The sequence below is a fragment of the Atractosteus spatula genome, chromosome 20 (assembly GCF_055471065.1).
Source record: "Atractosteus spatula isolate fAtrSpa1 chromosome 20, fAtrSpa1.hap1, whole genome shotgun sequence".
In the NCBI taxonomy this organism is placed as follows: Eukaryota; Metazoa; Chordata; class Actinopteri; order Semionotiformes; family Lepisosteidae; genus Atractosteus; species Atractosteus spatula.
The window spans coordinates 16,444,010-16,471,410 of record NC_142725.1 but is presented as its reverse complement, the minus strand read 5'-3'; the positions used below and the strand labels follow the sequence as shown (position 1 = coordinate 16,471,410).

Below are 27,401 nucleotides of genomic sequence, written 5' to 3'. Positions count from 1 at the left end.
TCTGGTGAGAAACCACCCCACACACAATTAGGAAGTTTCATGTTCATATATATTTGGCTTTAATACACCTTAACGCAGAATTAGAGGTCTCTTCCGACAGTCCAGCCTTCTAACATTGTGAAAAGGTCAGAGCTACTTAGGTAATATTCATATATACCGTGATTATGCGCTTCACACATGCTGTATATGTTATTCGTATGTTGTGCGGGTCTTGTCAATATTTCCTAATGACCCAGAGCGTGTGGCTTTACGTGTCCATAGTCTGTATACAACAATTATGTCAATTATCAGGTGCTGTGGTGCAAATGTAATTCTTGGGGGGAAAGACAGTATAATTATTAAATCTGCAGGCTTGCAAAGAAAAGACGGACAGATGCGATATGATGTCACAATTCTGCCAGGGCCTAATCACCAGACATGGGCCCCGTTGAGTACAAAACCATCCCATTCCTTTACTTTGTATAGCAACTTTCAGGACACATGGCAATCTTGAGGTGATTCCCAATGAAACAGGAGAAAGGCAGAAACTGCAGACAGGTAAATGAAATTAAACTGAATGAAATACCAAAGCATACAAGTGGGTTTTTGGACGGGATTTGAAAGTGTTACCTTGAAGACCACGGCCTTGGAGAAACAGAACAAGACGCAGGGTCTCATGAGGAAAGGGCAGACTCAAGTGTGCTAACAGGGTGTAATGAGAGAGACAGTCTTCACTGTCCCCAAGGGGCAACGTGTTTTACGGCAGCAGACGTAAAGAAAACACGCACACAAACAATTCACACAGACGAACAAGAGAAACAACAGCTGAGCAGGGTCATGGGCACGGGTATAAATGAAAACTTCAATCAGTTTGTTTTTAAAACTGGGAAACCTGTAACTGCGTTCTGAGGGGAGTCATTTGGAATTAAACAAAAGGTGTGAAGGGTGGATAGGTACAGGGAGCTAACCAGTTGCACGGGTGGGCTTCGAGGAGTACTGATCCTACACATATTTGAAAGAGCCGTGCACGGTTCCAGAACACAAGCAGTCGGTGTTCCTCCAAACTAGAAACCCCTGCTGAAGCCTAATGCCTGCACCTACGTTGCATGCCGCGCACAAACGCTGCTAACAGAGGGCTGCTGAAGTCCCGCCTTTAACCAAAGGGTGGCACTACGACGAATTTGCGCCCCGTTCTGTTGCTGTGGCACCTCGCGCTGATGTCGGCCTCTGATTGGCTCCCCCCACCCTGCCAGCTCTCAAGGTCCCAGACCCCGATCACGTGACTCCAGATCCAAAATGGCCGCGTTGTTGTTTTGATGAATAATACTTTGTGTTTGTTTCATTCTTTACAGAAATCGACCTGAAAAGCATTTTTTAAAAAAAAAACAACGAATCATACTCATTTATTTTTTTTAATATATATATACACAGATATATCCCACCACGAGAAAGACGTTGGAGCTGTTTTTCCCATTACGGCCGGTCTAAAGACTATGCACTTTTGATCATTTTAAATTGCAAGAGAGGCAGATAGTGAAATTAAAAATTAAAAGAAAGGCGATGGAAGAACTCAGTGCCGATGAGGTGAGTACGGGTAATTTATTATATCTGTATTAATACTGTGGATATACAGATGGCACAGTAGTTAGATATTTAATGTATGACTGGAGCAAAGAGTTCAGCTTGGCTTTCCTTGTGTTTGGGGTTTTATGTTAAAATTTAAGTTACCTACTTTCGTCTCTCTTCTCCGAATCCCCAGTTCGTTGATGGATTGTCGTGCTCGACAGAAAAGTTCCCACCAATCCGAAATTAAGACCACGCTCATTTTGATTTTATATGTCTGCCGAGTTCGTGTCTGTCATCAAAGGACACGCGAAGGGTCCCGTTCATATTCGTATTCCCGATTTTGTATCTTTTCACTTCGGTCCTCTTTGATTTCATCTACAGTTTCAGATCCGTTATGCGTGAAATACATGTGAAGATAGTGTTTGCATCATGTAGATCACTGGTCCGTTTTAGTGACACAAAGCGTGGAGAAGATACACAATGGACAGCATTACGTTATTATCCGTACAGCTAGATAACAGCGCAGATTCCAGGTCTTTTAAAATAAACCTTAACTAGTACCTGCATTTCCCTGACAAGCTGAACAAACAGTATGCGTGACATATATTAAAAATACCGCTTAATCTTCATGTATTTCGTTGACGAGTCTGGTTGCAGCTCAGCTTTTGCTCAGACAGGCCGTGCAGTTATTTTGTGTCTTAAATCCCGGCACTCCAGGTATAAAGACACTAAAAGGCGGCCTTGTTTAATTTGAAACGACAGGGAAAAGATCTCCGTGCCGGAGATTTCTTCGATGCTGTAATAAAGCTGCTCTTTTACTGGTGTAGGGACAGTCCCAGGGCTGTCGCGCCGAACTGATGGGAGACTGATGCCAGTAAGAAATATCTCAGAGGATGTGGTTAATATGAATTATAAAACTAACTTTTTAACTGTTTTTTTTTTGTAAAGTGAAAGAGGACACGGGGTTGATTAGTGCGTGTTGTTAGTCACCAGAATGTCCCCCTTGTTAGCACTTAAAGGAACGTGAAGATAAGGGAAAATACCTTTTAACGAAACAACACTGGAAGTCGCTGCTGTGTGTTTGGACAGAGTGAAGTCCCTGTAATTTGAAATACATGATTTCTATCTGTAGTCTGCTGTGTGTAAGAAATTGTAAGGCGCAGATATTCACACGTGTTCGCGCCTGGAAATGTATGCTTGAACACACGGAAAGATCTCGACTGTTTTTTTTAAAAGACAGGAGTCAATTGGTGACTCACGGGTCTTGACGGCCTCCGATTCACCTCCAGGTATTGCAGAACTGCTCTGAGAATCTTGACAGCCAATTTGCAATCACACCAGGCTCTGCTCCCTGAATTTCTGTATCGCTTGCTTGTGGAGCCATCTGCCTAAATGGTTTCCCTGTCTCACATTTCAGATTAGAATCACAGATGGACCCCCTTGTTTTTAGATCTTCAGATTGATTCATCCCAAGGGAATTAAAAACGAATTGGAGCCCCTCTCTGATTTGGGAGGGGCCTGTGCTGCCCCCTTAAGCACTGCCAAGTGAGAATAATGTGAGACCCCTCTCAAGTAGGGGTGCTGGGGTGGCTCTGTGCTTAAGGATCTGTGCCTGTGGCTGGAAGGCTGCCAGTTCGTATCCCGCGGCCGGCAGAGGAATCCTACTCCGTTGGGCCCCTGAGCAAGGCCCTTAACCCCAGCTGCTCCAGGGGCGCTGTATAAATGGCTGACCCTGCACTCTGACCCTGAGCTTCTCTTCCTGTCTGTGTGTCTCATGGAGAGCAAGTTGGGGTATGTGAAAAGACAAATTCCTGATACAAGAAATTATATATGGCCAATAAAGTGATCTTATAATTTCTTACAGTTGCAGTTTGAGTTCAGTTCCAGGTATCTTTTACACATTTTACACAATATTTTTTGTAGTTCTGGTCCTGACGTACCCTGACACCTGGTTTTCATTCCAGATTAACTCTTTCCTAATTCAGTATCCCAGACGTTGAATTGAACCCATTCGGTTTGATAGTTTCAGCTCTTGAGGTGTAGGACAGGAATAGAAATTAGCATGAACCCTGTACCAGATGCTGGGTTTCAGAACTTCTCTCATTAGCATTATAATGGTGGTTGATAACCAGGTGGAAATGAACCAAAGTGGTGTATACACACATTCCTTGGACTATATAACGCACTGCTGTTCCTGTTTGCTTTTGTACAAAAATTAAGTGATAATTAGGCCCTGATCAGAAAAATAGAAGAGCAGCAATTTTAACCAAGCAGAAGCAGAGACAAATTCATTACATTTCTGGGAAGTTATGCATATAAAAGATATAAGATAAGATAAGATTCACATTTCACTTGGACCAGAAACTTAGGAGACACAATGATGGGACTATTTATGGGAAACACTGAGCTGTAAAGACGCCATGTCTGCTTCTAACTAGTTTCTTCCCTGTTTTTTCTATATGTCAGGAAGATCATTATAGCGGGCTCGACTGCTGTGAAAATAGCTATTGTTTGTTACTGTATTTGACCTAATATTTCAGCCCAGCAAACATGTCTGGGAATGTTCAGTTTAGTTGTCCAGCAACTGCTCCATCCTACTGCTCAGATTAATAAAACGTTTGCAGCAGGCTTGGAGTCAGAGTTCCTTTCCTTTAATCAGCATCTCACTGGTGTCATTTTATTTATTTATTGCTGAGGTCTGTTTTCCTTAAAGTATACATCCACATATAGTAGACCAAATCTCAGCTGATGTTTTTATTTTGCAAGCTCAGGGTTTTACTATATATAGTAGTTAATCCTTCGTGTAATCATTGTTGTCAACATGTTGTCTTTCCTGTGTTAAAGGAAGAACATTTGAGCACAATAAAAGTATTAGAAAACTACAGCACCTTTCGGAAAGTTTGAACTAAAATGAATAACCTGTCTCCTTCAAATGTGTGAAAATCTTTGCAATTAGGCTCTGCCAAGTCTGGTTGCAGAGTGATCACTATAAAAATCTGTTTTATTTATAGATTTGCCTAATATATTCTAGGCAAATATAATCCATTCATTTTCTCTGATATAGCTGAGTAAGCCTTTTCATAATGACACAGTGGCACCTAACCCAGATGGGCAATTTCTCCTGCCTGGTTGGCTGTACAATAGTCTCATAGAGGATTGCATCACAGTGATCGCTGCTGGTGACACGGTAGGAGAGTCCTGAGAAGAGCCTGATTAGCTTCAGAATGTGGCCTCTTCCCCACACGCCGCACAAAAGACCTGTGACTCTTTCACCCGTGTGTTGCAAGCCCTCGCCTCCGGCAAGCAGGTGATTTCCGAACTGTTCCGCCTGCACAGTCAGAATGGCCCAGAATTAAATCGCCATTTCCCCCAGCACACCAGCTCTTTGATCACATCAAAAATCCATGAGCCCTGACAAGCTGAAAGCAGCTCTGCGAAGTGAGCTGTTTGGAATTTGCGATTGGCAGGTTGTTTGCAGTTGAGTTTTGATCTGATTTCATCTGAGCAGATCCGCACGGGTCTGGAGTTTTTCTGTTTGAGTGCAGTGCTTGGCGTGGGAAGGCGGGGCCCCCCCCTGGACTGGCCCACTTGCTAGAACCCATCAGATTGTCATCAGTAGCTGCCGTATGTGTGGAACTGAGTTGCTCGAGCCTTTACTTGAACGTAGCCATTTGAGCAAGATTACACCCTTTACAGCAGCTCTGTAGGGGCTCCCTATTGAATTCGGAGTGGTGTTCCTCACAATTAAAGCTTTCAAAGGTTTACTGCCTGCTTACTTCAAAAGAGTAGAATAAACAGAATAAACCAGCACGCAGATCCGTTCCAGGCACGACTTAGCACTGGTTAGCAAGAGCTGAGCTGGGACAAAACCAGCAGATGCAGAGCCCTCCAGGACTGCAGACCACTGCTCCATACCTGTCCCTCGCCGAGGAGCATTCTGTCTTGCTTTGTGCTTCAAGGCTGTGGAACACTCCACCAAGCAACTCAAGGAATCTTCTCCATTGGTGTTTTTAAACCTAGCCGAAAAACGTATTTGTGTTCATTGGGCTTTGGTATTTCCTGCTTTGTGTCTTATGTTTTTTTCTTTTGTTCTTGACTTTATGTTCACACTGTACTGTCCTTTAATATGACTGTATATGTGAAAGGCGCTTTGTCAAATCATTATTGTTGTTACTGCCGTGTCTAGTCAGAGGGGAAGCTGTGGATCCAGCCGTAGTTAGAGTACATCTGAGCACGTTTCTATCAGGAGGCTCAGCAAAGCTTTCCTGGCCTCAGTCTGCTAATATCCCTTTGGCATGAGAAGGCCAGCTGGGGTGGCGAGCCCCGCATCAGGCCTGAGCACTACAGCCTATTGTGCAAGATGGAGCAGATCTCCTTTCTTGACCATTTTCAGCTGCCTTTGTTAGGATTGCACCTCTATATTAATCCAACGAGGTGGTTTTTGTTAAAATGTTATCGGTCTGTCATTTGTTTTTAATAAGTAGGCTTAAGACGGTACATTTGCCTTGGAGAGAATAGAAGGCATCGGCGTTTTTAGCTCTTGGTCACATTTGCAGTTCCTTCAGTTTTTTTTCCCCCATAATTGTCAGACAAATCCACAGGATCAGACTTGTTATTTTTATTTTTAATAAGCGAAAAGCCAGCCTCCTTCCTGGGTAGCGTACGTTCTCTGGGATGATCTTGGTGTTAGCTCTCAGACACTGAATTCCTGGCAGTCAGTTTTCAGTATCAAGATTTGATTCTTGTTCTTTTTCTGATTTTGTTCTGCAACCTGGGCTGCATGCTGTGCTGTGCTGTGGGGTGGAGAGACAGACGGGGGGGGAACAATGACAGAAAAAACTGCTGTTGAGAGCTCGGTTCTCCTCGAGCATTTTTTCTAAAAACAGACCTGTTTCAAATCGTAAACTGGCTTTCAAACAGCACCCGGCTGGGGAATTGCGGTGTCAAGAAACTGCACCAATTAATCTCACTCACACATGCACAAAATTCCATTTTTCTAAAAAGAAATAACCTTGTGTAGTTTTTGCTGCTGTCTGGCTAGGCTGCGTTCCTTTCCAAGGTTCAGTTTTGAAGCAACTTTTGTGTTACAGTTTATTTTGTGTTTAGACTAGATTAACGTTAAAAGTGATTCTGTCGTCTCATTAATCCCCCATCAACTCGCATCATTGATAATGAACCTGAGGTAATTGATTTGACTTAGATGCTGTTGTATCCGAGTTCCCTTAATAGGCCTTTTGCTTTACAGAAACATTTAGACTCTGCAAAGCAGAAATAACTACCGACACTTTGCCTTCTTGAAATTCTTTACAATGGTCCAAAAGGAATTTTCATGTTTTGTTTCAAATGCATAAGACCTCAAATATATATGTCATGAGAAATGTATTATTTTTGCCAGGCTTTATTATGTTATAGGTACAAATCCATCACAGTTGACTAGAAGTAATAATACTAGTCCTGGTGACTTGAACCTGCACTAGTAGATGGTTGTGTTTGTGTCATAAGTGGGGAAAAAAAGTGCTTGAACAGAAGTGCTTGATCCTTAAATGTTTAGACAAGTCAAGAACATTCATTTTTTGATTGGCTGGTCCTCTAAAAAGGTTGCCAATATCATTGTGACTCTCTCACACCGTGGAAGTATTCAAAATTCTGAAGCAGCTCTTGTTTTCTCTTGGAGGTTGGCAGTGTGGTTAACCGTCGGAATGCAAACACATTGGTGGGAAGGTGATGGTCTTATTTGCGTGCCATTGTGGTTCTCAGGTCTAGAAACAATTCCAGCTGTTTCCTTAATTTAGCCCTCTTGCAATCATCAGCATTGACAGAAACTGAAACTGGTGAATTCCACTGATCCGGGTGAATTTACAATAAGGGCCTCTGTTCCTCTCTTGTCTTTTTGCAGTCAGACATATTGCACAAGACAAGGAAGTGGCAGCACAGTCCACGTGCACTGTGTGGCTTTGTTTTTGTTTTTGAAGTAGCTTTAATAGGACAGTTAATAAGCTGTAACGAGTAAAACATGCTTGGTTTCGGTTTCACAAACTTTGGGGAACGACAAAGGAAAAACATTTTCGTGACCGATATTCTTTCTGGCTGGAAATCATTGGAAAACCTGAAGTTTTGCAGCCCATGGATCATCGAGGGCACCACTGTTCGGTCCTTAACAGTCTTCTGCACGGTGACAATATAGCTCAGTTGTTGACAAGTGTCCTCAAGTGTCTTGCATCTTGATCTTGGGCTTCACTGGGGGGCTTTGTTTTCACCAAAGGCCCCATTTTAAGAAGAGGTGTTTCAGCAAAAGTCCCCTGGAAAGCAAACAGACCCTTGTTTGCAGTGAAGCCTGAACAGTAGTTCATCATTAGAATTCTGTTATGCTAGTTGAAAGTTATATGCTGGCCTGCACATGTAATTGTATTTCTTTGGAGAGAAAAATGACAAATGGTAAAGTGAAGGGTGTGAAGACTTGAGGGATTTGGGCTTTTCTGCCGAAAGTGCCTTGAGCTTCTGCAGTGAATAAGGGGACGCTGCGCTGATGTCATCACTTTCCACACTGTGCTCTTCTGTAATGCCTTCAGTTGGCAGAGTCAGGCAGTGTTTTGCTGTAAAGCTCGTTTTTTTTATTGTACTCTGTGTCCCTCAAACTCCATAACACTCTAATTTTACAAGTCTATAAGATTGTTTATTGCAGGCAAGGGGCATGTTCTGGTGTTTTGCAAGGAATCTTGGCAAAGCCAAACCATCTTGGCCACTTTTCGGATCAGTTCTTTCCTGAAACAAAAGCTTAGCATCCCCCTGAGACCCAGCTATGAGGGGCTCAGTGTGCATTTGTATCCCATAGGGTTGCAAATGGTGAATGTATTTAGCTTGGGCCTAGTAATGTATTGAGATTTTACAACAGTAAGGAATTGAATATGCATCTGATAAATATGTAATTCTTCATTTCCTGATTTAATCTCTCTCTTCAAAGCCTTGCTTTTCCTTAAACAGGCAAAGTCTTGCAAAGATTTGAGCAAATTCTAGGCTCCAGAGCATGCTGAGGGCACCAGGGCCATCAAGGACTATAGAAGCTGGGGATGTCTTCCCTCAAGACTGCACTTCTTTGTTCTGTTATTCTCCTGTATCTAGTGCGGGATTAATTAAATATAGGCCTGCTTCTTATTCATAAGGCTATTAGTAAATTGCAGTTTTGTCCCTATGAGGATTAGGAAGGACTTTGCAAATATACATGTTTTTATATCTGCTTTATATGGTCTCTTGTTTTTCCCTTATCGCCAACCTGCTCTTTTCAGTGTCCTGATTCTAGATTTTCTGCCTTTGTCTTTCTTCCATTCATGACTTGCAGCCCCTGTTCCTTCTCTGAGTGTGCTGTGAACACTAGGCCAGGTATTCTCTGCTGTTCTCATGAAAAAATGACCAAGACGTTGTAGAACAAAGCCAGTCTCCGCCCCCTTTTCTCTTACAGTTGACTATTCCGGCTGGCTTCTCTCAACCCCCTGGCTGTCTTCTGCGGTACGAGAGGTTCAAAGTCCCTCCAGAAAGGGAATTTGTCATCTAATCTGTTGATACAATAAGATGGATCAGTGGCTGTTAGCTCTGCCTGTGCTTTGTTTTGTTGGCACAATGAAACTGATTGAATGTCTTTGTGTCGGTTTACTCTGCTGCGTAAAATTGCGTTAAACTGGATCTCCTTTTTCCTTTTCTGGAGCTGCTGCTGCTGATTGTGCTGTCCGGGTGCAGTGCTGTACTGTACAGGCATGGCATTGAATTTGGAGGTTTTGGGGCTGGACTGTGACTTGCGTTATCAGTGGGAGATGGGGTCCATTATCTCTAGGTAGAGAAATCTAAAACAATGTCATTAAATGAATCACGAATTAAAGAGGGATGTCATTCAGATCATGCCACATACTGAATACTACAGGCTTTAAACAGTACTTTGGTAGACAAGACCCCCAGCACTGCTGAGCCAAGAGGCTGTATTTTACATCTGGGCATGCTACAGAAATGGCTGAATTATTGCTAGGGTGGCTCATCTTTTTAGGATATAAGCGGCGAGAGTATGAAAATATCTCAAAATTAACAGCTACTCAAGGAAAGATACAGAAATTTTTAGATTAGTGCTTTTGTAGCTCCAAGCAATGTCCTCAGTTAACCTGAGATAAAAATGCGCTCAGTTTTTATGGTTTCCTTGGGTGATGTTTTATGACACAGCTCTTCCCAGAATAGGCGGGCTGTGGTGGTTGATGGGTGAGTGTTTCATTTTCCGTGATTTCTTTTAATCGAAATCGTAGTCGGTGTTTGAGTAAAAAAGGCTGAGTTTTCTACCTTTTCACAGCTGCTTCTGTTTTTTTGAAGGGATTTTTTCATTTCAGTCCTGCTGTCGTTAGACTCCAGGGGCAGAATGGCTGACTTGATGTCTCTTGTCATTTGTTTTGGGATTCTGCAGCAGTTCAGTGGCTGGAGTCTAGTGTGTGAGCGGCGCAGGGGAAAAGAAAATTGCAGTGTGGTGCCCAGGTGGCTGGGATGAATTGATTTGTTTTAGCATTGTGACATGCTGTCCGATAGTCTAAAAATTGCCTGGGAGAATTTTTTCCTCCTCCCTGTTTAACTCAAGAGTTTCTTTGGGTGATAAATCGATGGAATATAATGTCCCAGTTATATTTTTATTGCAACAGCCTTTTTTCTCAACAGCAGAATTCATTTATTTTATCATAAAGTAGATGGTTGTCTTTGGGATGGAATCCCCCCCCCGGCCACAATTCAACAAATCAATCCTTTTAGCAGTTTCTTCCGTCCAAGGTGACTAAAAATGGGATGATTCAGTAAGAACTGATGTGGTAAGGTTTGAGCTGTTTGCACAGCCTAAAAAACCTTGTGGAAACTGAAAAGCATGTTTGCCGTAAGCCTTGCTCTCTTGACAAAACGCCCCTTTTTGTTTCCTCGGTTTTGGTGCAGATCCGGAGAAGACGACTCGCCCGGCTGGCAGGAGGGCAGACCTCGCAGCCCAGTACCCCCCTCAGCACCCCCCTGACCTCCCCTCAGAGAGAGACCCCGCCGGGGCCCCCCCCGGGCCCCTCGGGGGCCGTGCTGCAGCCCCCACCGCCTGCGCCGTCGAACAGCCTGGGGCTGGCCGTCCACAGCGTCACCCCGGCCACGTCGCCCGTTGGCACTGCAGGTACTGGGACACCCCGTCGGTCGCCCGCGTTCCCTTCTCCTTTCGCCACGAGCCACGACGAACCTTGCGACCCAGGTTTTAGAGCTTTCAACATTTTCAAAAGCCAAACAAAACATAAAAGCATCCAGCATCCCCATACATGCACAAGCAAAATGCCTCACCGAGTAACTAGTCAAAAGAAGCTTACTAGTAAAACTAGTACATTTCTTGAAGGAAGGAGCCCTAAGTTCGTAGCGTGACTTTCCATACCAAATCTGTAGATCCGTCCTGTCGAGATCCGTTTCTTCCACTAGAGCAGGGGTCTCGAGACCTTGTGTCATTAAATAATTAACCTAATTATTTTCTAAATCATATATATATATACATATGGGGTTTTCTATAAGTTTTGTAAGACACACACTTCATTAAAGGTACAATTACCCATAAATCATGCCAGAGCCTGGCTAGAAGTATTGCATACTGCTTGTATGTTTTGCCCCATGAAACAGAACCTAGATAAAAGAATTTAAGTTCTTTTTTTGTTACAGCAATAATTCTACCACCACACATCTCTGTGAGTGAGAAATGAGCAATAACATGAAATATAGCTGTAGTATTTCAGTGGGTTTTTTAAAAGGCAAATTGATCACTTGAATTTTATAATTATTAAATATGAAAGGTATTTGATAATAGGTTAACGTTTCACATCTTCATATTTAAGTATAAAAAGGCTGAAAGGCATGTCAGATCTTATGACTCTTTGTAAGCTTCACTAGGGCTGGCAAAGGAGAATTCCTAGCTTTTCAGACTTTCAGTCAAGTGCAGTGTGACATCTATCAGTTAGACACAATTGGCTAGTGTTAGTGTTACCTTGAACAGAAACACAACAAAGATTATGAGTATGCACAAGTCTCTTTAAATAACACAGGTGGCAGAGGCTGGAGGCTTACAGCATGATTCAGAAGCATTCTTTGAGAAATTGACACTCTGGAAAGCTCCCTAGAAAATAAAAATGAAATCTAGCTTATACACACAGCATGTTACCGTATCTGCTGATCAACTGTTTTTTTTTTGTTAATGGTATCTGCACACAACTGTTCTTATCACCATCCAGAATCAGATTTTTTGCATTGTTAAGGTATTGCTATAATAGAATTTCATTTCTCTTAAGATTCCATTCCTGCAGAGGGTATATAAATTGTTTTTCAATAATTGTTTTTATTTGCTGTTCTCTTTTTGTACCCCTGCTGGAAATCAGTTATCACTACTCCTGTTAGGCTCTCCATTTCCTGAGTGTGGAAACCCATAGATCTGCAAATAACAGGTTTGATTTTCTAAAGCAGGTGCGCATTATTCCGTTATAGACAGAGCTATACCAGCAGGGGACAGTTATAGCTTTCCGTTTTCTACACAGCATTGAAAGGCATTAGGAGAGACATGTATAGAACTTGAAAAACGCATCAATCGGGCATTATGTAAGAATGTAGTGTTCGTCTCATGAATTGGATTAAACAAGGCTTCATGGTTCCATAGCACAAACCTCTGCACTAAAAGGGATTTCAGCTGTGTACCGTCCTCATCTCTAACTGGGATTCAGTCCAGAACTGTAGGTGCACTAGATGGCAATCAGGTTCTTTGCCTGGACTGAAGAATATAGCTGCACAGATGTAACCTAGGAAAATCCATCAGGGTTCAAAAGCAATTCTCAGGTTTTTACTGTACCTCTTAATTACTGTGTCTCAGAAAACAACCATTGCTTATCCTCCTCTTAAAAAAAATAAGAGTGGTGTATTTGTTTCTTAGCTTTATAGTTAATATTCAACAATGTTAAAATTGCAAATGCCTGATGGATGAGAAGCTCTGATACCCAGCACTCACACTAGCTCATGTGTTCTAATGGAAAGCCTTGCCTCCTTCATGAGTTCAAGATCTGACTCCTTTGTAGCTTCAAGTCCCCAACATGACTGACAAACTGAATAAAAGCATTAGCCAACTGTTAATGGAGCCAGCCACACAGTCTGTCCATCAGCTCATCACTCTATCCATTAATCCTTGCTTCCTAGAAATCCAAGATGTGTTTGGACTAACAGTGGATCGGTGGGTGCAGATTGGTCTCTAAGGCCTAATAGCTCTAAACCCGTAGGGCTGCGAAATGGGAGTTTCCGTCCATCAAAGAGAGAAATGGGGAAGGGAGCTCTTCCTGTACAAGCCTCCGTCAGGAATATTTGATGAGGGGGATGAGCCTGACTGCTCGGAAGGCCAGGAATTGAATGCAGACTGAGCCAGAGTGCGCAGGCTGGTGTAGCAATCTGAGCCACTGAGGTGGCCGTGAGCGCTGTGGGGTAAAACAGAATGGAAGAAATTTGTGGAATAGAATTGATTTCTGCACAGCTGGGAATGCTGGGGCTGTTAGTGTGTCAAAAGATGAATCAGTCAGTGGGCAAGCAGGTGGGAGGAGCCTGTCTGCACCTCCTCATTCGCCCTGTGTGGGTACAGGGGTCGTAGACTCATGATTCATAGATGTGCTCCGCAGGACACCAGGGATGAAGTCATTGCACACCCTAGCTGCGTGTGACATCGATTCTGCTCTGCCGTTGTCCTTGATCAAGCCATGTGAGACACTGAGCTGTTGTGCTTGCCCGACGTGTGCCATCACGTCTCAAACAGGGCAGCAGACCTGGTGGTTGACAGGAAAGACAGGATATCTACTGCAGATGGCTTTTTATATAGTGTTCAGATTGTTCAGAAAATAGTGCTGTTTCCATGTGGATCGCAATCAGAACACTGCAGTGTTTAGCACGGTGTTGGTTTTTGTGCAAGGAAATTGTTTTTTATTTAAGAAAGATCACATGATCAGTGAAGCACATTACACTGTTCTGCTTTCCCCCCTACATTTTATTGGTAATTTATTGTAAACTCAGTAAGTTTACACAGTAACTTGACTTACAGGCGATTGCATTGAAAGTACTTTATCAATCCACTATTACTACCATAAGATATTTAATCTTTTATCTAGTAGAGGATTTTTTCTCATTAAGATTGATAAGGACAAGGGCTGTTTGTTTCAAGGGACAGAATTTAAATAATTAATATTAACATGTTATATTTATGTTTTAACATTTAAATTTGAATTATGTGTGATTGTGAACTACTGGAGCTCTCATTTCCACTGACTAAGCCAGACAAGAGCCTGCATATGGTTTTGAATTCCATGTGAAGTGGCTCAATATGTTGTAGCTCTCTGTGAAAACCCATCTTGCAGAGGATGTCTAAATAGTTTTAGTGTTTTTGTTAAACATCAACAATCAGGACTCATGTAGACCCCCGTTTCTTGACTGTGGAAAAATATAGACAAGTACATAACATTTTATGACCGATTTTGAATTGGTTTGCTTTTCTGAAAGAAATGCACACAGTTCTTTTTCAGGTGGAGCTATACCATTGTCTCCTTTCCATCACGAGCAGAGTCTAGAACTCAGCAAATTCTGGGAAGAAAGAAAACCATTGTTTAAAATAATTGTCTAAATAAAATAAGTGATCAAATCTTAGCCATGTTCAAAATCCTGGTGCAATGCTACTGACTTTGTTTCCCCTTACACGTGTTATTTTTTTGATCTGGTGCCATGTAGTATATTGGACTATATAATTTCTTTCTTTGTAAACTGCTCTATTCAGGGCTAGCCTATGTGAAGGTTTTATGCAACATTGTCAGTATATACAGTGCAAAGGTGAAAAAATAAATATTGGCACCAGGCACATGTACATGCAACGTGCTTTGTTAAACTACTTTTCCATGTGTGACTTTTTCTAAGTTTATTGAGCACCCAGGCAAGTGGTAGTTGAAAAACAAATGTAAGATTCATTAAACGTTTATCAGTAAACTATTCAATAAACGTCTTCACTGGACTCCAGTCCTGTTCTTTGCTTTCTGTTGCCCAGGGGTGCCTTATCGGAGCCAGAGCAGTGAAGGGGTGAGCTCTCTCAGCAGCTCCCCATCTAACAGCCTTGAAACTCAGTCCCAGAGCCTCTCCCGGTCGCAGAGCATGGACATCGACAGCGTCTCCTGTGAGAAGAGGTGAGGCGCTGTGCTCTGGCCTTTCACGGTCTGCCGTTCTTTGCAGCCAGTTTTGAAGAATCCCTCTGAATAAGCACATACTGTACTACATGCAGAGCTGTTTATCAACTCCTTATAATGCAAAAACTGAATACCTTCAGTACTGAATTGGTCTTAGGGAGAGACTTGCTAGCTTGGCAAAATCATGTATTAGCTCGTGAATAGACAATAGAGTATAGCGTTTTAAGTTTTAAGTTTATTTTGTGTTATTTTAAAATTTTGAATATCAAATGTGTGCCTGGCATTTCATGCTCTAATATACTTGATCGTACTTTTTGTAATTTCTAATCCTCTGCTTATGCATTGTTATAAATATTTTATAGCCAAGTGCCCCCCCCCCCAGCCCCTGCAGCCTTGCAGCTGCCATAAGAACAGTTCAGAAAATCAAATTAACTTTGGAAATGATTTAAGTAATGAAGAACGTATTATTTTACAGAAACTTCACTTGTTTCTATAGAACTAACTGTCCAGAGAGCATCTTTTAAACCTGCATTCATTCTACAGCTATTACAGCATTTTGTAGCTTCTTATACTGCAATTGGAAAGCATAAAGCTCATTGCACAAAGACTCCAGAGGACCTGATTTGCTAAGCTGTATGCTTTGAAGAATTATTTTGCAGGGCCAGCCCGTTCCCTTGCTAACAGGTCCAGTATTTGGCTGATTTAGTATTCCTCTTTGTCGTGCCCAGCATGTCCCAGGTGGATGTCGACTCAGGAATTGAAAACATGGAGGTGGAGGAGAGTGATCGCAGAGAGAAGAGAAGCCTGGGTGACAAGGTAAGGAGTGCTGATGAAAACGAGGAAACGCACTCTCAGGCCTCGCTTAAGGGCTATCCAAAAAACGACAGTGCAACACTTCATGAAATATGAACACCAAGAAGCTCTCTTTGACTTGTTAGCAGTGCTCTCGTGTCTCTTTTGATTTACTGTGTCCTGGGGCTCAGTGGAGTTTTTAGTGATGAAGAAATGTCAAGTTGCGTGGGGCCTGTCGAGCTGTCCGAATCGAGAGTGATGATTTCCTGAACGGCGAGACTCTCCCCATGTGGTGCACGGGGTTTTAGTGCCCTCTTGTAGAAACGCCACCTCTCTCACAGCGAAGAGGGAGGGAAGGTTTTGGGTCTGGGAGTTAAACGCTATACACAGTGTCCTGAGAGGGACGTCACTTATGCCTTGGTAAGGGGTGAATTGGAAAGAACGAATAAAACGTACAAATCAGTGGAGACGACTTAACCCATCTGATGTTTTGGATCGTTAGTGTTTAATTGATCTGAGAATTTTATCCATGGCAGGACAGCCAGTCCCATATTTCCTCAGTCCTACTTGTAAGTGGGATGCTGTCTTTCCAGGCTTTAGACTTTTTTTTGTATTCCTTAAACATTAAAACCTCATCTCCAGAAAATGTGGTCGAGCAAACCAACACAAAAATACGGAGTATTAATAACATTGGGGAAGTGGAATAGTTATTGTTGGCATCAATTGTTTTATTATATGTTTTATTATATGCTCTTTGAAGGGTAAAGCATAGATTTAGGGCTTCAGAACAAGAGGTTACAAATGTTTATAGTTAGTGTATTAAATGATGCAAAGTAATATAAATGTGCTAAATTTCAAAGAGTGTTAGTTCTTCATTATATTCTAAAGAGAACAAAAGGGAAAAACACAGTTTTTTGTAGTGATTACTAAATGTATTGTTACTCATGTACAGTAAGTGCCCTGGCTCTGCCTGTCTCCTTAGTTTTCATGATAGGTTGACATGGATGTCAGAATGGGACTAGAATTGACATGTTTAGTTTCATCTCACTGTAGTGTGGTTAAAGTGAGGTTTTCTGAGTTATATGAAGTGATTAAATTTATAGTAAACAAAACTTCCATCAGCGTTGTCTGATTTGAGCATTTTTTAAAACTTTAATTATTTAAACGTTACTTGGGACAGTGACTTGGGGATTTACACTTCCACTCTCTCGTGTGATCTGTGTATACTACACTGCATACAGATTTGTATAAAGCTGCGCAGTGCTTTCTGCCTGTCCTTTTAATTAGAAAACTTGCCCATCTCTTTCTCTCTTTCCAATTAACGGAAGCCAGGATCGCATTGAAGCTTGGAAAATAAACACTTTAAAGGACTAAACCTTTGCGCACACAGTTAAAATAAAAAGAAATGTACAAGACCATGAGGTCGCAATGGGAGTTCAACGCGTTGGGAACAGTGCTTGTTTCAGAAAGGCTGAAAGCTTCCAGATAGTAAACCTTGGAGTGACAACTAAATAAAAAACATTGATTCTTACATCTCCATGACGACCGTGCTATAATAAAAGAACCTTGATGGGCTGCATGATTCATTGAAATACTGAGTTTAAAAATGGGTCTGCAGGACTGGTCAGTGAAAGCAGAGGCATTACGGTACAGGCTTTCTGTAATACCAGTGCATTTTGGGGAAAAAAGAATGGAAGTCGTATGGATGTCAAGGAGAATCTCTCATAAAAACTGTTGCTTAGGCGCACCGTTTAGAAAATTGTGCTGGTTTTGTATAATAGTAAATAATCTGGATAATACTGCATCCATGAGGTATATGACCCTTGAGGAGTCATTTTCCACCCAGTGGGCAGCAGCTCCGCCCCCCTGATCGCGGCCCTGTGTTTGCTCTTCAGGAGTCTTCCTCGGGGTCGGAGGTGTCGGAGGAACAGGCGCTTCAGCTGATCTGCAAGATTTTCCGGGTGTCCTGGAAAGAGCGAGATCGGGACGTCGTTTTCCTCCCTTCGCTTGCTGCCGAGTTCAGACAAAACCCGAAAGACGGTACTCCGGGCTTGAGCGTCTCTGTCTCTGAAATGATTGTCACAACGCAGTAACAAATTTAAAGAAATGTAAAATAGTCGAATAGAAAATGTTTTATTAACAAACCATGCGTTTGCCCGACAGTGTTTTTGTTATTTTATGTCTCTAATTGTGTAGTTTGAAGCTGTCCTTCACGGAACCTGACTGGAACAGAGAGACATCAGATGTCTACTTGCTTACAGTTGTGCCCTTGAACCTTGCTGTTCACCCAGACTCCTTGAACCGCCTGCTGAGTCAAAATTAGCTCATGATCTAGGAGCAACCCGTTATGAAAATATCTCTTGTTGATTCTGCATTTTGCACTCTAGGCAGGAAAGTAGGATCTAGGATTTGTCCATGCCCTGCAAAGCTAAAGTCAGGGTGCTGTTTTCCAGTCTGCTCAGGCTTCAAGGACTTGATCAGCCAGATCCTGATGGAGGTACTCATGATATCGACCCAGGGGAGGGACGACAACCCCTTCGCCAGCCTGACTGCCACGTCCCAGCCAATCGCAACTGCCAAATCCCCAGACCGCTATCTGGTGCTGAACCCTTCCTCCAGTCAGGGCAGCAGCCCTATGTTCGCCTCCGCAGGCTCGTTCGGCGCCAGCTCGTTATCTAGGCAAGTCCCGACCGTTCAGCATTTCCTGGTATGCACACGGTTATTCACAGGCACTCCTGCCGTGATAGAATCACACACCCAGAGAGGCACTTCCACACTTGCAGACAGCCACTTGCCTGCGCAGATAACCCATGTTCATGAACACATATCTATGAAATAAATAAATGTGAACAGCTTAATTGCCATACACTTCCTGACAGAATCCTAGCGTAGACAGCTAGAAATACTGCTTGTTAAGGTCCATTTGTCCATCCTGAAGACATTAGGGAACAGAAGTAGAATGAACCATTCACAGTATTTATCAAGAAGTAAAGATAAATCGTTGAAGTTACTTCTAGAAGGACGTATGTTGTTTCTTTCCTTTAGTTTTGAAATCCAACCCTTTTTGCCCTGTTGTCTCCAGTCTGTATGGCTCTAGTCCGAGCCCGCAGGCCTTGAGCCCTGCTAGGATGACGGCTCCACCTCCGCTGGCCTCCCTGCCCCCCTCTCCAGCCCCCCCACTGGCGCCCCCCAGCCCCTCTCCCTCCCGCTTCTCCCCTGGGACCCCATCAGCACCCCTACCCATTTCTCCAAGGTGGCGCCCCTACTCCCTCTCTGCCCCCTGGGCTCCCCCCCCCACCTCCTCCTCCTCCTCCACCTCGCCCAGCCCCAGGTCCAGCGCTGTGGGGCTCCCTGCCCCCCCCAGCCCCCAGCCCGCCCCAGCGTCCTCCCCTCGGCCTCTCCGCCCCTCCTCCATGCCTCTTCCCCTGGTGCCCAGCTCTCCCGGCGCCGTGCCCGGACGTGCCACCCGCGTTCCCAGGATTCCCTCTAGGTATTTCCTGCTGACCTGCGTGAACGGATGTGAAATAACAGCATTAATGAATTAACCGATTGATTCAAAGCCAGTGCTGTCGTCTGTTGAACTGACAAACTAACGGCAAGGTACCGCGTGAGCCAGTTAAAAGAAAAACACTGCACTAACTATGCATGAGCTATACAGACAAAGCATCTGCTACTCCCAACGCTCTTTTCTACACATCAGGATTCAAATCATCCCTTTTTTTTCCCTAAAATAACAGCTCCACTTCTTTAGCTTTTGTTGTGTTTGTAAAATCTAATTAATCTGTAATTTTGGATGCATTTTATTATAAATTTCTGCACCTGAAAGAGATTACTGTGATTCCTAACCCTAAACACAGAGAAAGTAAATACTTTTCATGTTTTCATGGAGTGATTTTAGAATCTATAACTCTTTGGAAAAAGACACTGATATAATGCCTGATGTTTTTTATTATTTTATTATTCTTTCCACATAGATTTTCAGCTTCACCATTTTATAATATATGAAACCGAAATGAGCAGATAGCATACAGGATTATAAGACTAATATACTAATTGTCTGATTTCCTCTTACCCCCGACTAGGGGAATAGGCCTTCGGTTTTGGTGATATTTATTCTAAAATGTTAATTGACTGAGGGCAGTAAAATTTTAAATGGTATTCTGAATGAGATGCAGCTAGAAATCCAATTAAAAATATGAAGGCACTTCTATTGCAGGGCTTATTTTCAATTATGTGTTTTAAAATGCAGCTTAATTAACTACTGCAGTCATGCGCTAGGGATCATTTGAAACGTAGACCGTATGGGTGCTAAATTGGCCAACTTCCATAAGTTATGATAGGCATTTTTTTCTCATGCAAATCCTCAGATTTAGAGCTGCAGGTATCTGCATTAATAACTGACAGTAAATCTCCTCGCATTGCTGTGACATGTGCATGTGTTTTTGTAGAAACATGTATCGGCGGAGTTTTGACACTAACACAAGTGTGTGCTGTCACCATGGCAAACCAGTCCTCTCCCACATGCTAGCTGTTTTGGGGTCTTGCAGTTTGCATGCATGCATTCCTTTTCTCCAGTATTTTTTTCCTGTTAGGAGGAATTCTGCCTGTCAACATGTTGTATGTCCAGAGTCTCTTTAGTAAACGTAGATGGATATTTCCCTTCTGAATGGGTGTTCAGAATACAGAATGAAAGATATATACTTTTCTTCTTCGTCAATTGCAATGAGAAAAGGGAGAGTGCATCTACTTGACATCATTGAGACATTGCCAAGTGAAGTCTCTGGTGGGAGCAGGTAGTGCAGAGAATGATCTGTTTTGTTAGCCATGGTTGACCTGGAAATAACTTAATCCCGGGCAGTTTAAGGCAGTAAGTTTTTTGTTACATGCACACTTGCGATTACCAGAGCTTGTGTAGTGAATGCTGGCCTTATGACTTACATTAGATATTTCCCCTTCTCTTCCATTCATTATTTATTTACAGTAAATATTGGTTTCTCTTTTGATTTTTTTTTGCTTTTATTTGCACCTTCTTTACCCTTTTCGATTCACCTCCGTTCTTCCCCGTTTTCCTGCCTCCCCCGCCTCCTCCCCAGTTTCTACGACAGCCCCTTCCCCCTCCTCTTCTTCGCCCTCTCCGACGTCTCTGAGGACAGCAGCGACGAAGAGACGGAGGAGGAGGATTTTTCTAGGGTGCAGTTTGGGTCCAGGTATCTGTGCCAGGCGGTGTGTGGTAGTGGGCATGCTTGGGCGTGCACCGTGGCCACTAACACCATGTGCTGCTGTGTATGAGGTGGCGTTCCCATGCAGTGGCTCGGAAAAGCGAGACCATAAACATTTTGGAGCTCTGTTAGAGTTACTTTTCCCCTGCGGGCAAAGTTGAGGATGAATCGCGTCAATGTTAAGGTTAGTCATGTGCAAGGGTTGCTAGAACACATCCCCCTTCTTGGTGAGGTTTGCAGTTTTGCAGAACAGGCCAGAAAGGCTGCCCATGTATTTCAGCCAGTCAGGGTAAATCCCCTGGGAGACTAGTTCATTTTGCAATACCGCAGCACCCTGGTGAATAGGTGCACACTGTGAACTGAACCCATCTGGGTTTAATAACCTGACAATATCTGCTGATAGAGCAAGACTTCCTACCCGGCGTGTTCCGAGGGTGCCTGTCAATCAACAGTCAGGCCTGCTGCCATGTGAGTGACAGTGCAGCAGAGCAGTATGCACCGAACCAGTCAGAAAACCAAGGTGTTTTGTTAGGGACTGCCTTTCGTTCCTCTGTTCCTCATTTATTTCTCTGTGATACAAAGGGATGCATTTCAGTCTTAGGTCAGTGCAATCCTTGCAAAATGTTTGTCTTCTACAGTACAGCCCTGGATCAGTTGAATAAAAACCACCTCTGGCATTGCTGCTGGCTTAATTAGTTCCGGCTAAGCCCGAAGCCTCTAGGATTTGTGTAATTAACCTCAGGAATTACTTATTAACAGTGCACCAAATCCTGCAAAAACATATTAAAGCCCTTTTTGATGGGGAAGCTCACCTGTGACATCTGAAAAGCTCATTTAGTGCTGTTTTTCTAGAGAAAGTGTGATGGTGACTGATGTTACTCGATGTGCAGTGGTGAGTGTACTGACTTGTCAAATTGCCTGTCTGCATGCGGGTTGCTTTAGACTAACCTATTTTTCTTTCAAGTGAAAAACAGAGTTTGCAATGTCAGTATATGCACAGCATTCAGACCACAGATTTGGAGGAGGAACTATGAACGATTTGTTTTTTTACATTTTAAATTTCCTGAGTCACTGCTCATGTTTGTTGTGTCATTTTTGTAAGGATTATTAGTACTTCTGTGATGGGTTATATATTGTACAGAAGGGCTATTCACTTGTGCCCTCTCCACGCTTATGCAGCTGAATTTTGCTACATCCAGCCTCTTAGTTCTTCTAATGGGTAATTAGTATGGTCAATAAAACAGTTAAGGTACTGGTTCCAAACACAGTGAAATTAACTGGTAACTGTATTCAACAGCCCTCTGGAATCGTGTCATGCATCTACAGTACATTCAGTTCAGTTTTTTTTTAACAAAGTCAAAAGGTACAAAAGGCAAATTATTTAGACACAATAGCATAGGTGCTTTATTTCTTTTTTAAAATTTTGTACGCTCTTTGTCCTGGGATAACCTTTATATTTTTAAGATGTTTGTAGTAAGGCCCGCTTTTTCGCTGGGCTGTTTAAGTGGGGAATAAATAAGAACAATTTTAGAAAAGCAGAGCTGAGGTAGCGACTTGGGAGCCATCTACCAGATATTAACCATAAGATGCATATTTATTATTAAACAGAAACACTAATGTCCTGAAACGGGACATAAAGGACCAGACTATCCTAATGGAGGCGTCAGGACGGCTTTATGATCGACGATCTGCTAACACAGGGAAAGCCCTCATGTGGTCTTCACGGCTTGCATTGAAATATTGTACCTCTGCTAAAATAGTTTGAGCAGAAAACTCAATTATTAAAGCAATAAGGCACAAGAGGGCATGGGTTATCAGGAATGTTGTCACTATTTTGTGTTTGTTTAGTCCAAGCCTTTAGTTTTGTGACCAGTTATAAGTTACTGTAGGCGCAGTAATTTGTATCCGTGTAGTTCCTAACCTTGCCTGGACTGTAGATCATGGCACACCTCAAAGCAGCGTTGAGGTATTATCCGGATTTGTAATAGCCAGTTGTGTGTGCTTCCTGTCCCAACTGCCGCACGCAGGGCAATGAGGAAGTGTGGGTAGACACCTCGGACCCGCCCACTTCTGGCCGGTTGTCTTTTAAGACATCGCAGGAACTGCAGCCCGTACCAGGGCATCTGTGCAATTGGAGGAGGGGCGTGGCCCTCAGTGACAGGAGGCCGCAAGGAGAGCCCTGGCTGACCCATCCCACCCCAGCCTCAGACCTCGGGGGAGCGATCATTTGCCAGTGGAGCCAATCAGGAGGCTCCAAAGATGTTTTTTTTTAGAAATCAAAATAAATTAGACATAAAGGCGCTTGGCTTTTCAGAGATAGGTGTTCTCATTTTTTTTCTCTCCCTTAAAAGCTGGCTGTTGCCGTGATGTTGATCAGGCCAATTGCGTTTGAAAAATGAAGATGAACAATTGGTCCTGGTCAAACAAAAAATCCAGAAACTGTCCCCTGAGGTGCTTAGGATGAACATTTCAAGTTTGCACCATCAAATTGTGTTTCCTAGGAATTGAAGTACATTTGCATGGCTGTTCTGTTCCAGGTTCAGTACAGGCTGAATTTATGTCCTCTACCTGCTGCTAATGAACGCGATTCTTTCACTAGCCTTGGCGCGTCTGGTGGGGGCGGAGCTTCGGATTCTGCCAGTGATCGTTTCACCATTGAGCCGTGCAAAGAGACAGAGATGCTGAATTACCTCATGGAGCGCTTCGACAGCGTGGGCATGGAGGAGAGGAAGGCTCCGAAGGTACCGGAGTTCATGCCAGCCTGAGGACTTTGCAGGCACTTTGTCAGCAGTCACATGTCTGACAATATGATCATGCTTCAGATATAATGAAAATGCCCTTTCTTTCTAGGCTAAAACTTTCAGCTTATTCTGAAAGTCTTTCATGCCGTAAATGTATTAACCTCATTCATCCAGATGCATCGGCTGTTCCAAATGTGCCGCAGGAGGATTTTTTAAAGTCTTTTGCATCTTCATAGAAAACAGAATTGGATTGCAAACACGCGGAAGGTGAAATAGATGCATCTTGTGATGAAATTTAAAAAGAAAACACTGGAGTTACTTCGGTTTCATATTAGAGTTGAATAACCAGACCATTTGAAACTACTGTGTTATGTTTATGGCCTTGTGTCTTTGTTTCCCTTATCCTTTCAGATGTGCAGTCAGCCATCTGTTAGCCAGCTGCTAAGCAACATTAGATCCCAGTGTATTTCCCATGCTGCTTTGGTGTTACAAGGCAGTCTCACACAGCCAAGGTGAGTAATCCTGCAGCACCTGCCAACAGACAATTGAAGCAGCTGAAAGAGATCTGGTCCCCTTGACTCTGGACAGGCGCTTGGTAATCTGTTGTGTTAACCTGAGTGAGCTGACTCAGTTTTGTTTAATTGGCCAGCCACTTTTAACACTGGCAGGATAGTTGCTGTCTAGGAAGAAGGTTTAGCAATTCTTGAGCCAAAACCTGCTGAATATGAAGCATTCCCATATCTTATATTGCTAAATATATTCTTTCCGTACACGTTGGGTGACCGAGACAGAAAGGTCTCGTGTTTTAGTTCCGATTTAGAAAACAATCATATGAGTATGGTAACCTTTCCAAAGAAGAGGTCGGGTACAAAGATGTCTAATTCTGGAAACAGCGTTCTGCACCACTTAAAAAAATGTTTTAGGCCCCATGGGAGTGCTAATGTGTTTTATGAGGTTAGATTAGAAATGGTCAATGAAATAGCCACCCACTTTGCAAGAGGGCAACTATTTTCAGATTAGAGTTGCTATGTAATTTTTTTTTTTTCCATTCGCACAACGGGATTTATGTTTTTCTGTGGTTTTATGAATGGAGTGCAAATGTAAAAATAATTGATACCTCGTAGCTCTGGTTTTGGCAGCGGAAATGAATTATTTTCTGAACTTAAAGCCCTTTCAGTATTCACAGGTATGTGATGTCACCGCAGGCACAGGAATGTGGGAAGGGTTTTGAGCGTTTGATGTGTAAAGCCAACTTGCTCTGTTACCAGTGGAAAACAAACGTTCCTGCTTATTTTCCTTTTTAAAAAGGTCTTTGCTGCAGCAGTCTTTGTTAGTACCCTACATGCTGTGCCGAAACCTACCTTATGGCTTCATACAAGAGCTCGTCAGAATGACTCACCAGGAAGATGATGTTTTCAGACAGGTGAGGATGGATGAAATGATAACAGAATGTAAATATCTGCAGAACAGTACATGCAGGCCTTTCTTCGTTCATCAGCGCTTAAACAAGTGTCAGCGCTGTGCTGAAGGGTTGGTGTTTCTTGCAGGTCATGACTAATTCTGTGGTTAGACTGAATGCTAAGTGCCTGTTCTGTGGTAAGCACTTGGAAGATGTTATTAAAAGAGGTGATTTCCATTTCTCAGGTTACAGTTGGAGGACAAAACCTCAAAACTTAATCTGGAACTTCAGAGAAATTTACTGCCTCTTACAGTGTATTGTATTATTTCCTTCCACAGCTGTGTTGAAACCTGCAATGCTGTGGCTTATGAACTGCATATGTTTAGCAGACAATGTTTTGTTCATGATTAATGATAATTTCAGTCTTGCCTTCATCTTGAGTTAAGTGTTGTCTCAGTTGCTCTGTGAGTTTCAGCTGAATGCAGACGTCCTTGTAAAATCTTTCCATTTTGCTGACCAACTAATCGTAATAAACATGCAGGAATTGGTGTGGGTTTAGATGCTTGTGACACTAGTTTGCTTTTGTTGTGTAAAGTATTTCCTGAAATTGGATGCTTCTGATATCCTGGCTGTAAAGCTATTAGAGTGGGCATCTGTAAGAGAGCAAAGCCGTCACCACACATGCTACTGACAGCCCAGATAACGAGAAACAAATCCGTAGAAATGCATATTTTGCCTTGTTAATTTTGGGCAATAAATTTAGAATGTGAAACCCACAGCAGACATGCCATCTGCTCTAGTAGTGATGCAGTTGAATCAGAAGACTTTTCCCTTGTTTATCTTCACTGTGAAGAAGCTTCCTTGGGAAGGCATGCATGGGGCTTGTGAATGGCCTGGCTTATGTATCGTCTATCAGGAGTAGGACAGCTGTGGCCACAGCTCAGGGCCAGAGAATGAAAAAGCGTGACTGAAAAGGTTTTAAAATGCTATTGTCTATGTTTTAAATCAAGGATAAAGTATAACAAACACAGTTTTAGACTGAAAAGTCAAGTAGTCAGAGGCATCAATTCAATCTATGACAGTCCTTCCTAATGTTAATCAGCCTTTTCTTTAGCACCTGTTGGTGTAGCAGCCTTCTAAAACAGGTGCTTTTATAGCCCTCATGTGTTTGGAAAATCCTGCTAACTTTCTTGGCCTGTGGTTAAAGCCCTCGGGATGGAAGTCCTCTCCCTCTGATATGAAAAATCAGAAAAATCATTATTGGTTTCATGTGAAAAAAAATCAAAGCTCAATATCCCTTTAAAACAAGTTAAAGTTATGCAGATGTGTTTGGATGCTTGTAATACAATGCCAAAATAGATGTATTTTAAATTTTTAGAAAGGACTCGCAAGGAACCAAACTTGATCTCCTCTGGTACAAATTTACAATTTAATAAAATGTACCTTTCCAAAGACTACTTTTGTTTTCATAGAAAAAAGAAGTTGCAGTGTCATGTAATTTTGTCTGGCAGATGCATTTTTATATACAAAAAGGTAGTTTACACTTTATAAAGCTTATGTGCCATGTGTCTGGTCATCACGCCCTGAATCGCTGCCTTTGCCATTGGGAACATATTTCAGAATCGTCTGACTGGATGGAATGGGGGGGGAAAAAAATCAAGTGAGAAGCAGCAGCTGCGCACGAGTGAGATCTCCGTGCGGAATCTGACCCCGGGGTCACGCCGCGTCCCGCTGCCAAAGAGGGGCCGTGACTCCGGCGGAGGAGATCTCCGACGAGTGCTGAGGATCCGTCTTTGTCCCAGGACCTCAGCTTTGCCTAATGCTATGACGCTATTGCAGTGTCAGACTGCGCAAAAGGAGAGCCTAAAAGCACAGAAACATGGCATACAGCAACCAGCAAAAGTAAAACCTGGATTTTTCAAAAACGAAATTTCACATTGTTAGAATTTAGATATATCTAAATAACAAGCACCCAGCTGCTTTTTTGTAAGGACAATATTGCCATTATTTGGGCCTGGAAGTGTAGAAATTAGTAGTTAAACCCTAGTATACTTACTCTGCATTGTGGTCGTGCATTTGGCTTCCGAGACTTTCTGATTGCACTGGTTTCCCTCTTCTTGGCTCTGGATTATCCGCCTTCCTCTGCTTGCTGCTGGTTCAGGTGTTGCGCAGTGTGATGCGCAATTTCGGTGTGTTGCGGTGTGATCAGCATTGGTTTCCTGTCTAACCAGACCTCCTCTGGGTCATTCCTCTAGATCTTCGTACCTATACTCCAAGGCTTGGCTCTGGCAGCGAAGGAGTGCTCCTTTGACAGCGACAATTTTAAGTATCCCCTTATGGTAAGAGAAGTCTTACTTTTACGGTAAGCAAGTGTTGTTGCCAGTTCTACTATTGGTGGTTATTGCTGGGTACCTCTCCTCTTTGTGGTTAATGGCTGGTCTGCCATTGTTGGAGAACATGGATATTGAAGGTGAGGCAAGCACTG

The 27,401-nt window shown here is 42.8% G+C and overlaps 1 protein-coding gene across 2 annotated transcripts in view; it reads left to right on the top strand.

The window, feature by feature from the left end:
- Positions 1-1,261: 1,261 nt before the first annotated feature.
- Positions 1,262-27,401, top strand: part of ube4b (ubiquitination factor E4B, UFD2 homolog (S. cerevisiae)) — a 41,643-nt gene continuing 15,503 nt past the window's right edge. The window contains exons 1-12 of one of the 2 annotated variants that reach the window (XM_088938330.1): positions 1,262-1,563; positions 10,492-10,711; positions 14,630-14,765; positions 15,494-15,581; positions 17,453-17,597; positions 18,011-18,236; positions 18,640-19,047; positions 20,651-20,764; positions 23,376-23,517; positions 23,929-24,029; positions 24,826-24,940; positions 27,172-27,255. In XM_088938330.1, the coding sequence (XP_088794456.1) occupies positions 1,540-1,563; positions 10,492-10,711; positions 14,630-14,765; positions 15,494-15,581; positions 17,453-17,597; positions 18,011-18,236; positions 18,640-19,047; positions 20,651-20,764; positions 23,376-23,517; positions 23,929-24,029; positions 24,826-24,940; positions 27,172-27,255 (1,803 nt within the window). In that variant the 5' untranslated portion in view covers positions 1,262-1,539. The remainder of the gene's footprint in view (positions 1,564-10,491; positions 10,712-14,629; positions 14,766-15,493; positions 15,582-17,452; positions 17,598-18,010; positions 18,237-18,639; positions 19,048-20,650; positions 20,765-23,375; positions 23,518-23,928; positions 24,030-24,825; positions 24,941-27,171; positions 27,256-27,401) is intronic. The other variant, XM_088938329.1, reaches the window with a different exon arrangement.